This window comes from Neoarius graeffei, chromosome 1 (genome assembly GCF_027579695.1).
Source record: "Neoarius graeffei isolate fNeoGra1 chromosome 1, fNeoGra1.pri, whole genome shotgun sequence".
NCBI lineage: Eukaryota > Metazoa > Chordata > Actinopteri > Siluriformes > Ariidae > Neoarius > Neoarius graeffei.
In genome coordinates, this window is record NC_083569.1 from 59,305,596 (window position 1) to 59,318,662 (window position 13,067).

The 13,067-nt window shown below is 45.0% G+C and overlaps 1 protein-coding gene across 1 annotated transcript in view; it reads right to left on the reverse strand.

The window, feature by feature from the left end:
- The window catches only part of zanl (zonadhesin, like), a 120,818-nt gene that overhangs the window by 47,917 nt on the left and 59,834 nt on the right, over positions 1-13,067 (reverse strand). The window contains 17 exon segments of the mRNA XM_060919399.1: positions 2,399-2,601; positions 2,706-2,875; positions 4,633-4,740; positions 4,902-5,045; positions 5,339-5,484; positions 5,686-5,810; positions 6,072-6,188; positions 6,341-6,479; positions 6,570-6,766; positions 6,918-7,059; positions 7,162-7,300; positions 7,419-7,547; positions 8,152-8,300; positions 8,414-8,658; positions 9,260-9,401; positions 9,489-9,682; positions 10,025-10,166. Coding sequence (XP_060775382.1) covers positions 2,399-2,601; positions 2,706-2,875; positions 4,633-4,740; positions 4,902-5,045; positions 5,339-5,484; positions 5,686-5,810; positions 6,072-6,188; positions 6,341-6,479; positions 6,570-6,766; positions 6,918-7,059; positions 7,162-7,300; positions 7,419-7,547; positions 8,152-8,300; positions 8,414-8,658; positions 9,260-9,401; positions 9,489-9,682; positions 10,025-10,166 — 2,631 coding nt within the window.

The window sequence follows — 13,067 nt, forward strand, 5'->3', positions numbered from 1 at the left end:
ACCCATCGCTCCATCTGCTTCTTCTGGTCGGTGATGAATTCGCCAGATTTGGATTTCAGTGGGACGCTCTTTGTAGCTGACAGGCCTGTGGCCTTCTTAATGCCTGCATACATGCTGCCGGTGTTTCCACAGTCAGCATCAGACTGGATCCTCTGACTGAGCTTCAGCCAGTAGTCATTTGTGCAGCGTTGGGCTGTCTTTTGGCATCTACTGCGTGGAGCTCTCAGTGCATCCCTTGTAGCCTGACATGGATTGCTTACGTGGGTTAAATGCGCAGCACGCTTTGCCTCCACTACGGGCTCCATTTCCTGCCAGTTGGCTTCAAACCAATCCTGGTTCCATTGTTCCTTCCTTCCAAATGCCTCGAGCCCAGATTGGTCTAGGGTGGTGCGTATATGAGTCCATTTCGATTCAGCTGTCTCTGCAGGTGAATAGCTGTTTCCCAAAGATGTTTTTAGGGAATCGAGAAGCGTTTGTACTCTGAGTGGACATGAGGCTCGGCTGGCATTAATACACTGGACGCACTTCGTCTTGGAGTGATGTAGCTTGTGTGGAACGAGGCAAAGGACAGAGTGAACAAGGACGTGGTCAGTGTCACAGTCAGCGCTGTGCATGCTTCTGGTGTTGTGCACGTGATTCAGCTCTTTTTTCCTGGTGAGAATCAGGTCTAGCTGGTGCCATCGGTTGGATCTTGGGTGGCGCCATGAAACTTTGTGCCTCTCCTTGTTCTGGAAGAAGGTGTTGGTCACCACCAGGTTGTGGAAAGAGCAGAGCTCAAAAGCCTTTGGCCATTTTCGTTCATCTTACCAATACCATGATGGCCGATGACAGACGGCCAAGCTTCAAAGTCAGCACCGACCCTAGCGTTGAAGTCTCCCATGATAAAGAGTCCTTCCTTGCTGGGTACACTCTTGATGGTCGAGTCAAGGGCGTCGTAGAACTGGTCTTTCTCTTCCGCGGTGGAGCATAGAGTTGGTGAATAAACACACAAAGTTGACTACACCTGTTCTAGTTGTCATCCAAAAGGTCAGAAGTCTCTCCGAACCCCCTAATGGGGGCTCGATGGTGGACAGCAAGGAGTTCTTAACTGCAAAGCCTATGCCATGCAGTCTAGGCTCGTCGAATCTTTTCCCCTGCCAGAAAAATGTGTAATTCTGTTCTCGTAAGGATCCCACGTAAGGCAGTCTAGTCTCTTGCAATGCTGCAATGTCGACGTTGAGGCGGTGGAGTTCTATGTCTATTACAGCGGTCTTCTGAAGGTCGTCCATAAACTGAGGGTCGCGATTAAAACCGGGACACATTGTTCTTACATTCCAGCTTGATATTTGAAGAGCTGGCGCTTTTGTAGTGCGTGAACGATGTTTGCCAGGTGCTGGGATTTACAACCTGCCTGTCGATTTTGTCCTAGCTCCAAGCACCCAATGGAGCAAGCAGGTTGTGGCGGGGTAGTACCTTATTGTCCGAGGGCTGCCCGGATTAAGGCCGGCGGTGACTACCCAATGGAATTGAAAAATTCCTCCCACCGTCGAGAGCAACCCCTAGCGCCCAGCTCTACACCAAAGGAGCATGGGCTTATAACTGGTAGACTGCTGCAAACCCCGTGTTATGCCTACGCTGAAGAACAGCGAAGCTGGAGTGGCCTCTCCAGGTGCAAGCCTGGGCAGATTGATATGGAGGACTAACTGTTGCCCATGCAGTAGGTCCCCCCTCTCCTCGCAGCTGATGGGGTCCAGGGGAAATGCAAGCAAGTATGCCTGGCATCAGGGCGACGCAGGAGTTGCCGGGACGAAGTTGTAGCAACGACGACCCGCCTAACGGACTCCACCTCCAGATTTATCCTCAGGGTTTACTCCCGAAGTCTCTCCCATCGAAGGGTAAGTCGCGAGACAGCAGCGGTTGATTTTGGAGTTTTCTCTTCTAGATTAGTTGCCAGCCAGGTTATCGAGCCTCATCAGCCCGGAGCTATCTGGTTTGAAGATGCCAGAACTTGATGGCCTATCCTGGACAGGGTATTGCCGCAAGGCCACGGAGGTTTGAAATCAGAGTTTTCCTTCTCCTAGGTGGACTGCCAACCAAGGCTAACGAGCTCCACCTACCCGGTGGAGCATACCACTGAGCATAGTGGGCAAAATCAATTTCAGTTACAGGTAAGATTACGATAAGTGGAAAAGTTGAAAGAGGTAGGGGGCTATGGTTATGCAAGCTATTGTATATAAAGTCACATTGGTAATCATTGTTCATAGTGAGAAGTATAATCTTATGTTTTTTTAAAAAAAGTATGATAGGAAAAACATTTAATGACTTGAGATTTCTCATGTTGAATGTGGCATTTAAGCTCAGTATATTCATACAGATGAATCTTTGTGTGTGTGTGTGTGTGTGTGTGTGTGTAACTCACAGGGTGGTAGGAGCCATCAAGGTCCACACAGCCACAGTCTTTGAGAGGCACGCACTTGTTGTTACTCAGGACAAAGCCAGGATCACACTTGCAGCCTTCAAGACACTTCTCTCCACAGCCAGGTGGGCCGCTCACACCCACACACGTCTCTGGACATGAACTCACACACATAGAGTAGTGGCTGTTAGGAGGACAATCCAGAGCTGTGGAGGAGAGAGAGAGAATCACATAGTGAACTGGACGATAAGTCACTGAATGTGAGTGTGTGTAACTGTCTTTCCGAACACTACTGTAGGGTGCGACTCACGGCAGAAGTCTGCCTCCCTCCACTGGTGCACTGGAGCTCCTGCACTGAGACAGGCATCAGTATAAGCCTGCAGCTGGTCACACAGAGTCTGCAGCAGTCCATTATAGCGGCACATATCAAACACACAGCTCTGGAAAAATGGCAGAGGGTCCACCACCTTTATGCAGTCCCTATGTGTGTAAGGGGGATAAAGAGGATGAGAGGAGAACAATAACCAGAAAGAAACAAAGATAAAGTCAAAAGCAATATATAATAAATTCTGACAAATATATCGTAAAAAGTTCTTATTTCAAACATATGCAGTATGCATGTCCTCTCTGTATACTATTGCCATGTGCCTATATTTCTGTTTCAGTTTCTTACCCCTGCCATGGTTTTCATTCGTTATGTTAGTGATTCCTTATGTTCATATCACAAGCTAGTTTCTGTTATTCTCTCATTTGTAAATTATACTTAAACTTGTCTCAAATGCTTTATTGCTGTGGGCTGTGGTTTGATTAAGAGACTTGTTTGCCTTGATTTGGATTTTGTTTTTACTCAAGTAAGTTTGCCGTTGTGCTCTGATGAATTAATTCATGTACACACTTGTGTCCTGATATTTGTCTCTTAATTTTAAAAGTCATAGGCAACGGTTTTAATTTTATGCACATTTGAAACTCTATATGTTAAAAAAAAACCCTCTGCAATTTTCTTCTGGTCCCAAGAAGTATTGTTAATACGTAATAATTAAAATAAGTTGACGCGGATCGTGGCGAATTTCTGTTCGGCTATTTTCGTGACCACTCGGCGCGTGATGTCATTTAAGACAAACAAACCGCTTGAGTTGAGTCGACGTCCGTGTATTTTCACTGCCGTTCAGCTTGATTGTAGACGTGCGTTCGGGAATTTCCAAAAACAACCCATGCCTTATTGTTGTGCAGTGAACTGTAACAACGGGACCGGTTCAGGAAGAAGTTTTTGCCTTTTACAAAATCAAGCAGTCAAAGAAGAAACGGACCAGCAACGCTCAAGCGAAAAGGAGAAGACTGGAGGTAAACATTTTTACTTTTGCTTGCAATTGACAAGTCAAGAATCCTGAGGGATCCTGCACAATCATTGTGGAAATGAGACAAAGGGATATTTCCTCGCTTAGAGTAGGCTATAAATAGTATAATGCCGTGGATGGCAGGCTAATGTGGCCTACTGGCGCACTGTCAAGTAATCGTTACCTATATCCACTAGGGAGGGCGGTTTAATTATTCTTCAAAAGGGCTCTTATTTAGTATTACGACGAAAGTAAGAATTTATCATAACTACCAGGAAAAAATCGTTTGGGCGCGAGTCTTGTTGAGGTCCGGGGTCACCGCGATCAGAGTCGGTCGAGTCGCTGTCCGATTCCGAGGCCGCACGGTCAAACCAGTGAGCCACATTCACCGATTGCTTCGCAACGACCATAGGTTCATACATATATGGTTTCACCTCTCGATATTTAATTTGGAGACTTCCTACTTCAAAATCGCTACCGCTTTCAGACATTTTACACAACCTCTCACGACCAAAGTCCGTACACGTGTGCTCGGTTCGCAAGTAAACACAGAACTGCTCCCGGTCTGTTTGGCTTAAATGAGGTCACGACGACTGTCCCCTGGCGGTGAAAGTGTGCATAAGTGAGATGTAAACAAACCTTTGGAAATTGGGTAAAACAAAATATTTTAACCGTTTTATTCAATTTTAGGGTGCAAATTAGACACTAAGAAGATTGAATTCGCTTTTTGGGTCATTCTTGTAGACAATAAAGTTGATATTCTATGTTTCACCTCCGACCGTTGCCTATGACCTTTAATGAAGTTGTAAGACTGTTGGGCTTCCAGTAGATCACATATTTTTACCCAGTGTAATTGTCCGATTGGCAATTCTTTTGAAATCTACTGGTATGATATTAGCTCACCTGAATGGTCCTGTAGTGTTCGTTATTTTTCCACATTTCTCTGGTTTTGACACTTCAGCCTCAAGACTTGGGTCACATGGTGGGTCAGGTGTGACATCAGGTTTGCACCTAAAAACACATGATGGATTCTTTTTACATTCTAATGCTCAAGTCTGCCAGTGATGCTCAAAAATGCAGCATGTCTGACATTTAAAACATTTACCATGTGCCACGTAAAAAATGGTGAGACAGAGGAATCAAACAAAGAAAGTAAAGGAGAATGGACTAACATGTCATCTTCATCTTCATCAGTTTGCCAGCTGTCACCGAATTGATCTGAGCTTTCAGCCACTGAACCATTTGGCTTCGTAAAATCATTGTTGGGGTTTCCGTTGTAGTCTCCACACAAACCACACATCTGATCATAGTAGGTACTGAGAGAGAGAGAGAAATATTACGCAAAAATAACGAATGTCATTAAACCAAGACATATTTTTCTACTATGATATTATTTGGTCTCCCTCTCTTTGTAAATGCCAAGAGCTTATTGTTTCCTGAAAACATATCCCAGCTATTCTGCTATTAATGTCTCAATCTAACGTCAAAATAATTATTTGGGTTCCAAATGACATTCAGGGTTCTTTCCTTCATGAATATAAAATATTTTGGACTTAAAACTAAACTCTGCATATACAAAAGCCTCAAAACCTCATTCATGATTCAGTACCTGGGCACAGTGATCTTAGCATAGTGGTTGCCATCCCAGCGCACCTCCAGACCAAAGGGAGTGGTGAGGATAACATACTGACCAGCTGAAGTTAAAGAGATTAGAGGAGAGGGAGAGTGGGGTAGAGCTACTTTACGACCGTTCACCTGCAGTGGTGGGGAAAGATTTGGAGAGAAACAGAGAAATTAAATTGGATTTAAGGAAGAAATTGCTTTCATAAAACGAAGGAAAGCAAAATAGACATTTTGTCCTTTACAGTGGACACAAAAAATGTCCTGTTTAAAACATTTTGCTAATGAGGCAGAAATTAAACAAGAGAACAACAAAGACATTATTTTTAGACTGACCAGAGTGGTTCTGCTCTTCATCATTGTTACAGTGATGCCGCTGACAGTCACATACAACTTCTTAAGATAAGATACACCAACAACTCCTCTCTCTTCATTTTTTCCCTCCACAGAGAACCAGGGGCCTGTAAAACACAATAATTACACTAACCGCTGAACTTTACAAATACACTGTACAGATGTTCCACTTACAATTAAATATTTTCTATGATTTTATGGATTTTGAATAAACTACACAAACCCAACTCATATTATTGTGTAAATATGCAATAGTTTTCCACTTAAAGAGTGACACGTGGCAAAAAAGCATAATGAAATAAATGAGAAATTTAGTGTAATATTTACTGCAGTCTGCCATTCAGAAAGCTAAAATGGAAACAACTCACCCGTGTTGTTTCTGCAGGTGCGAGCCAGTGTGTAGGTGCAGGTGCCCATGAAGGTGTAGAATTTACCATCAAAGGTGTTGTAATGGGGGTCACCAGAAATAATACAGTCCTGGGAGTCTAGTTGGCAAAACAGTATAAATGGATTCAGACACTCAGACACACACTGAAACAAAAGTCATGCCTCTTCTACAAGAGAATATCATCATCCCAGGCAACATTCAAAAAAAAAAAAAAGATTTAAAAAAATGATACTGTGAAGAAATACTAACCAACTGGGTAGCATCCTATTTCTCCACCCTGTACACCACACTGCTGCATGGGAGGACATTCAGCAGCACTGCAGTTGACGAATGGAGGCTCACATTTGCACAGCAGCTCACAGTCCTTCGTGTAGAACTTGTCCCCAGGCTGACATACAGGGACAGAAGGCAGAACAGTTTAGAGAACTGTACAATGAACTCGTTGACCGACTTGGCAAAGAAATACTGAGTCTCTCACCTGGTAATATTGTCCGTTATGTTTGCAGCCACATGTATCTTCCTTCACACACTTGTCACCACTGAGTACATATCCAGGGTCACACACACACCCCTCCGAACAGGGTCCAGTGCACTGGCTGGGTGGAGGAGGGTTACAGGAGGGCTGGCAAGGAGACACGCAGGAGACGTAGTGGCTGTTGGGTGGGCATGTAAGAGCTAAAGAAAAACACAAAATGTTACTGCAGAAACCCAACTTGTTTTAAAATAATAACATGCTACACGCATACACTTCTATTATTTTAAAACAGGTAAATAAAAGTGACCGAAGTGAGACTGAGTGTGAATTTAAGATTTCTTTGAGACTCACGACAGAAAGTGTTGTTTCTCCAAGGTCCGATCCTAACACCACGGTCCTGACACTCGTTTACGTAGGCTTCAATCGCTTCACACAATGCAGAGTGAGGGCCGCCCAATGCACACAGGTCAAACACACAGTTTTGGAAGAAACTCTACATTCAAACACACAAATAAAACAAAAAGCACAGTGTTACACTTATAGGATGAAAATAGTCCTCTGCTCAGCTGTAAATGTTCTGATCTAATGAACTTACGTTAGGGTTGACTTTTGGGTGACAGACAGCAAATGGGCCTTTGCTGTCCAATATGATTCCACAGTAAGCAGGACTCTCATAAAGGTCCTTGTCTATGTCTGTGCAGTCAGGCTCTGGGCCAACTGGGGGTTTATTGCAGCTGAAAAGTAAATAGAAATAATTGCTACGGCTCTGTCATTGTACAGACATTCGAGGGAAAAAGGAACAAGGAAAACTCAATCCCTCTGTTTTTACACAATACAAAACCAATGGCTCACTCAGGGTCTGTGTTCCAGCTGTTGCCAAACTCAGTTGGACTGTTGACCAGTTCACCGGTGGGGGTACGGAAGTCATCTTTAATGTTGCCATTATAGTCTCCACACAGACCACAAAGCTTGTCCTGATAGCTGCAAACACGCACACACACACACACACACACACACACACACACACACACACACACACACACACACACACACACACACACAGGCATATTATATGAGAATGACAGCAGAATTGTAACCTTATATACTGTGTGTGTATATATATATATATATATATATATATATATATATATATTGGTGTGTTCTCTAAATACATATGATGTGCCACAATTGAATCACAAAACAAAAAACGCAGATGATATAGATTTTGTAAAGTTCAATTCAGTCATATGCTATATTCACATTAATATGAGATGATCAAGGTATGTTATTGTGCTCCTCATGTTGTAAAGTTTAATTTACGAAATAATACATACAAAATGGCAGATGTTGGTGCTTAAGATACCATAATAAGCTGGAAAATATGAACAAGCTGGTGACTGGTGTCAGAAACGTCATGTGGGTATCAGTGGACTGGTTGCAAACAGGGTAATGTTGTTGTTTTTTAAGATGAAATGAAAATATAGTTTTTGTAAAAATGGATGTCTATCACAGAACCATTTGGGCGTGCTAGTTACACACTGTATTAATTGGACATTATTCATTATCACTGTAACACAACACTCACTCTTTGATAACTTTGATGTCCATATAGTGGTTTCCATCGTAGCGAACTGTCACACCAAAGCTCATGGACACTGTGTAGAGTGTCCCCTGCTTTAAGATGTCCACTCCAGGAAAAGGGATCAGTGGTATGTTCACTTTGGTTCCATTTACCTGAGAACAGAATTGGAAGAGTATTCAGAAAATGAATTTCTTACAACATCATTACAAAATCCAGATATTAATTTCCTTTATTTTCTACAGTCATTCGCTCTCTGTTTCCTCACCTGCACAACTCCTCCTTTCAGGATGGACACCTTCATTCCCTGAACATGGACATGGACAGCTTTCACATAACTGACCGTGGGAATGTTGTAGCGATTCTCATTTTCAGTGTAGACAGCAAAGTGAGGCACGTCTGTGCTGTTACATGGCTCAGACATTAAGTAAGTGCAGTTGCCCATGAAGTCATAGTAGCGCTTATCAAAGGTGGTGTAGTGTGGGTCACCTGAGGCGATACAGGTGGAGGTGTCTGTAGACGGAAAGGGTAAAAAGGAGTTCAAAAGCCAAATAAGGGGAAATCTGACTTCATTAATTCGCTTTTTTATTTTTCGACATTATCGTATCCAATACTGCTGATATAATTCAATAGGCTTATGTTCTTTCTCAAAAAAGAGATGACATAAAAACCTAATTTTTCAATGATATAATTGTATAATACATTGTAAATAAGGGCGGCATGGTGGTGTAGTGGTTAGCGCTGTCGCCTCACAGCAAGAAGGTCTGGGTTCGAGCCCCGTGGCTGGCGAGGGCCTTTCTGTGCGGAGTTTGCATGTTCTCCCCGTGTCCGCGTGGGTTTCCTCCGGATGCTCCAGTTTCTCCCACAGTCCAAAGACATGCAGGTTAGGTTAACTGGTGACTCTAAATTGACCGTAGGTGTGAATGTGAGTGTGAATGGTTGTCTGTGTCTATGTGTCAGCCCTGTGATGACCTGGCGACTTGTCCAGGGTGTACCCCGCCTTTCGCCCGTAGTCAGCTGGGATAGGCTCCAGCTTGCCTGCGACCCTGTAGAACAGGATAAAGCGGCTACAGATAATGAGATGAGACATTGTAAATAAGCTTTTTCGCAGCACCTTTAGGATAACAGCCATAGATTCCTCCCACTTGCCGACATTCTTCTGTGGAGTCACAAGTGTTGTCCACACAGCTCAAGGTATAATTGCCTGCACAGCGACACAGCTTGGAGCAGCCAGTCCCAAAGACAATCTCTCCCGGCTGCAAGAAAATCACACTTACAGAATGAATGGCGCTGCTTCACGGCTGAATGTATATTTGCCATAAGCAACTGTGAACTGTGCTTACCTCATAGTAGTTATTATTTTCATCCAGACATCCACACTTCTCAATGGGAACGCAGCGTTTTCCTCTGAACACAAAACCTGGTTTGCAGAAGCAGCCACTGATACAGGAGCCAGTGCAGTTAGTGGACGGTTCTTTACAGCTAGGAATGCAAGCTGGACCACACTCTATGTACTCCGCATCAGGAGGACACTTCACTACTAGTGGACAGGAGAAGTGGTTAGAACAGATTGGTATTCATGGGTAGATTGTAGAGAGGAAAATACAATATCAATAGCAATATAAATATAAGCAAGTTTTACCTGGTGGTGTAGGAGAAGGGGTGGGTGTCTGTGGGGTTGACGGCTGGGGTGTTGGGGGTTTTGTTGTGTTTCCATCTATTGATCCAAAGAGTTAGAAGGGAGAAAATCATAGAGGCTAAAATAATTTTTGCACTGTAGTTGTCTTAAAAGGTGTACGAGTTTACCATTTAAGTAAATGCCGATAAATAAAAATTTAATTGTTTTTTACAGTGAATGTGCTGTAGTTATTTCTTGTACCATTCGGTTTACAGATGTACTCTCCATCCAGCAGCTGGCAGGTCTCTGTAGGTAAACAACTGGTGTTGTAGCACAGAATGGTTCTTCCACTTAGACACACGCACTGATGTTCACAGCCCTCCAGGTACCAGCTCTCATTCACCTAGACAATGTACAAACACACCAACTAATCCACTGTCCAGTTGGAGTACTATTTGAAAAAACAGGATGACACCATACAGTTACATTTATTTTTTCAGCTCATGTGGCATTTTGTCGTCGTCGGCCACCTTCCATCTTGTGAGACAATGGGATGCACCTTGATTAGCACTTCTTTGCATGGCTAAACAAGCCGATGCGGGAATGGGAGTCTCTTTGGCAAGAAGGACAGATGTACAAAGATGGTTCCTGATATTGCCGGGAAGACTTGCGTGCTGCTCTCTTTCGCTTTTGGTTGACACTACGTAATAGTTCGGCTTCTTTGGTCCCGCTTGCGACGGCAGCTTTCCAAGAACTTCTGGACTCGGCAGTGGTCTCCAAAGACTGTACGCTGATCCTGGCGGATTTCAAGTCGCGCTTACAGGCATCTTTGAAACGGAGCCTTGGGCGGCCACGAGATCTACAGCCTTCCGACAACTCGCCGTACGGTAGATCTTTAGGTATTCTGCCGTCATCCATGAGGCATACATGGCCTAGCCGGCGAAGATGGCGTTGGCTAAGGAGCGTGTAGATAGATGGAAGTTCTGCGTGCTCAAGCACATCGGTGTTTGGGATTTTATCTTGCCAACTGATGCTGAGGATGCGTCTGAGGCAGCGAAGATGGAAGCTGTTGAGTCTTCTCTCCTGAGCGGAGTAGGTTGTCCAAGTTTTGCTGGAGTAGAGAAGTGTGCTTCGGACGCAAGCTCTGTACACCTGCATTTGAGTACTAATGGTGAGGTTGTTGTTGGACCATACTCTGGTGTGGAGCTTGGACATGATTGCTGAGGACTTTCCTATTCTAGCATTGATCTCTGGTTCTAGTGAGAGATTCGAGCTAATTATGGACCCAAGGTACTGAAATTTCTCGACTGAGTTAAGCTCGTGGCTTCCAAGATAGATGCGTGGAGGGTGGTCAATGCCTTGTCCCATCACTTCAGTCTTCTTTTTGCTGATGGTAAGACCAAACTCATCACAAGCTTTAGCGAAAAGGTTGCTCAGTCTCTGCAGAGCATTGGCTGAGTGGGTCGCTAGAGCAATGTTGTCTGCAAAGAGAGCCTCTCTGATGGTGACGTGTCTGATCTTGGTCTTAGCGCAAAGTCTTGCTAGGTTGAACAGCTTTCTGTCAGATCGCGTGTGAAGGTAGACACCATCTTCGTTGTCCTTGAAGGGGCATGCTAGAAGCACTGAGAAGAATATCCTGAACAGTGTTGGTGCGAGAATGCAGCCCGGCTTGACTCCACTGTGGATTGAGAATGGTGTTGACATTTGTCCGTTGTCACAGACAGTGCTGTACATATCCGTGTGGAAGGACTCTATAATGGAAAGCAGCTTAGGGGGGCAGCCGATCTTCTTCAAGATGAGGAAAAGTCCGCTTCTGCTAACGAGGTCGAACGCCTTGGTTAGGTCAATGAAGGCGAGGAAGAATGGGTGGTTCTGCTCCCGGCATTTTTCCTGCAGCTGTCTAACGGAGAAGATCATGTCGATGGTGGACCTGCCAGCCCCAAAAGCACACTGAGCTTCCCGGTAGACGCGAGTTGCTAGGACATACAGTCGCTCCAGGACGACTCCGGCTAGGATCTTGCCCACTATGCTCAGCGGGGAGATGCCCCTGTAGCAGTTACAGTCACTGCGCTCACCTTTGTTCTTATAGAGGGTTACAATCTTGGTGCCACGCCAGTCCTGCAGAAGAGAACCCTCCCTCCAGACCAGTATGAGTAGATCATACAGGTCCGGGATAAGTGCTTCTTTGCCATGCTTGATCACTTCGGGGCGAATTCCATCCTCACCCAGGGCCTTGCCACTCGATAGGGAGTCAATAGCCTTACTGAGTTCTTGCATTGTAGGCTCCTTGTCCAGTTCTGCAAGAATGGGCAGCAGGCTGATGGTGTCAAGGGCAGCATCTGTAACTACGTTTTGGGTGGAGTACAGTTCTAGATAGTGCTCCACCCATCGCTCCATCTGCTTCTTCTGGTCAGTGATGAATTCGCCAGATTTGGATTTCAGTGGGACGCTCTTTGTAGCTGACGGGCCTGTGGCCTTCTTAATGCCTGCATACATGCTGCCGGTGTTTCCGCAGTCAGCATCAGACTGGATCCTCTGACTGAGCTTCAGCCAGTAGTCATTTGCGCAGCGTCGGGCCGTCTTTTGGCATCTACTGCGTGGAGCTCTCAGTGCATCCCTTGTAGCCTGACATGGATTGCTTACGTGGGTTAAATGCGCAGCACGCTTTGCCTCCACTACGGGCTCCATTTCCTGCCAGTTAGCTTCAAACCAATCCTGGTTCCGTTGTTCCTTCCTTCCAAATGCCTCGAGCCCAGATTGGTATAGGGTGGTGCGTATATGAGTCCATTTCGATTCAGCTGTCTCTGCAGGTGAATAGCTGTTTCCCAAAGATGTTTTAAGAGAATCGAGAAGCGTTTGTACTCTGAGTGGACATGAGGCTCGGCTGGCATTAATACACTGGACGCCCTTCGTCTTGGAGTGATGTAGCTTGCGTGGAACGAGGCAAAGGACAGAGCGAACAAGGACGTGGTCAGTGTCACAGTCAGCGCTGTGCATGCTTCTGGTGTTGTGCACGTGATTCAGCTCTTTTTTCCTGGCGAGAATCAGGTCTAGCTGGTGCCATCGGTTGGATCTTGGGTGGCGCCATGAAACTTTGTGCCTCTCCTTGTTCTGGAAGAAGGTGTTGGTCACCACCAGGTTGTGGAAAGAGCAGAGCTCTAGAAGCCTTTGGCCATTTTCGTTCATCTTACCAATACCATGATGGCCGATGACAGACGGCCAAGCTTCAAAGTCAGCACCGACCCTAGCGTTGAAGTCTCCCATGATAAAGAGTCCTTCCTTGCTGGGTACACTCTTGATGGTC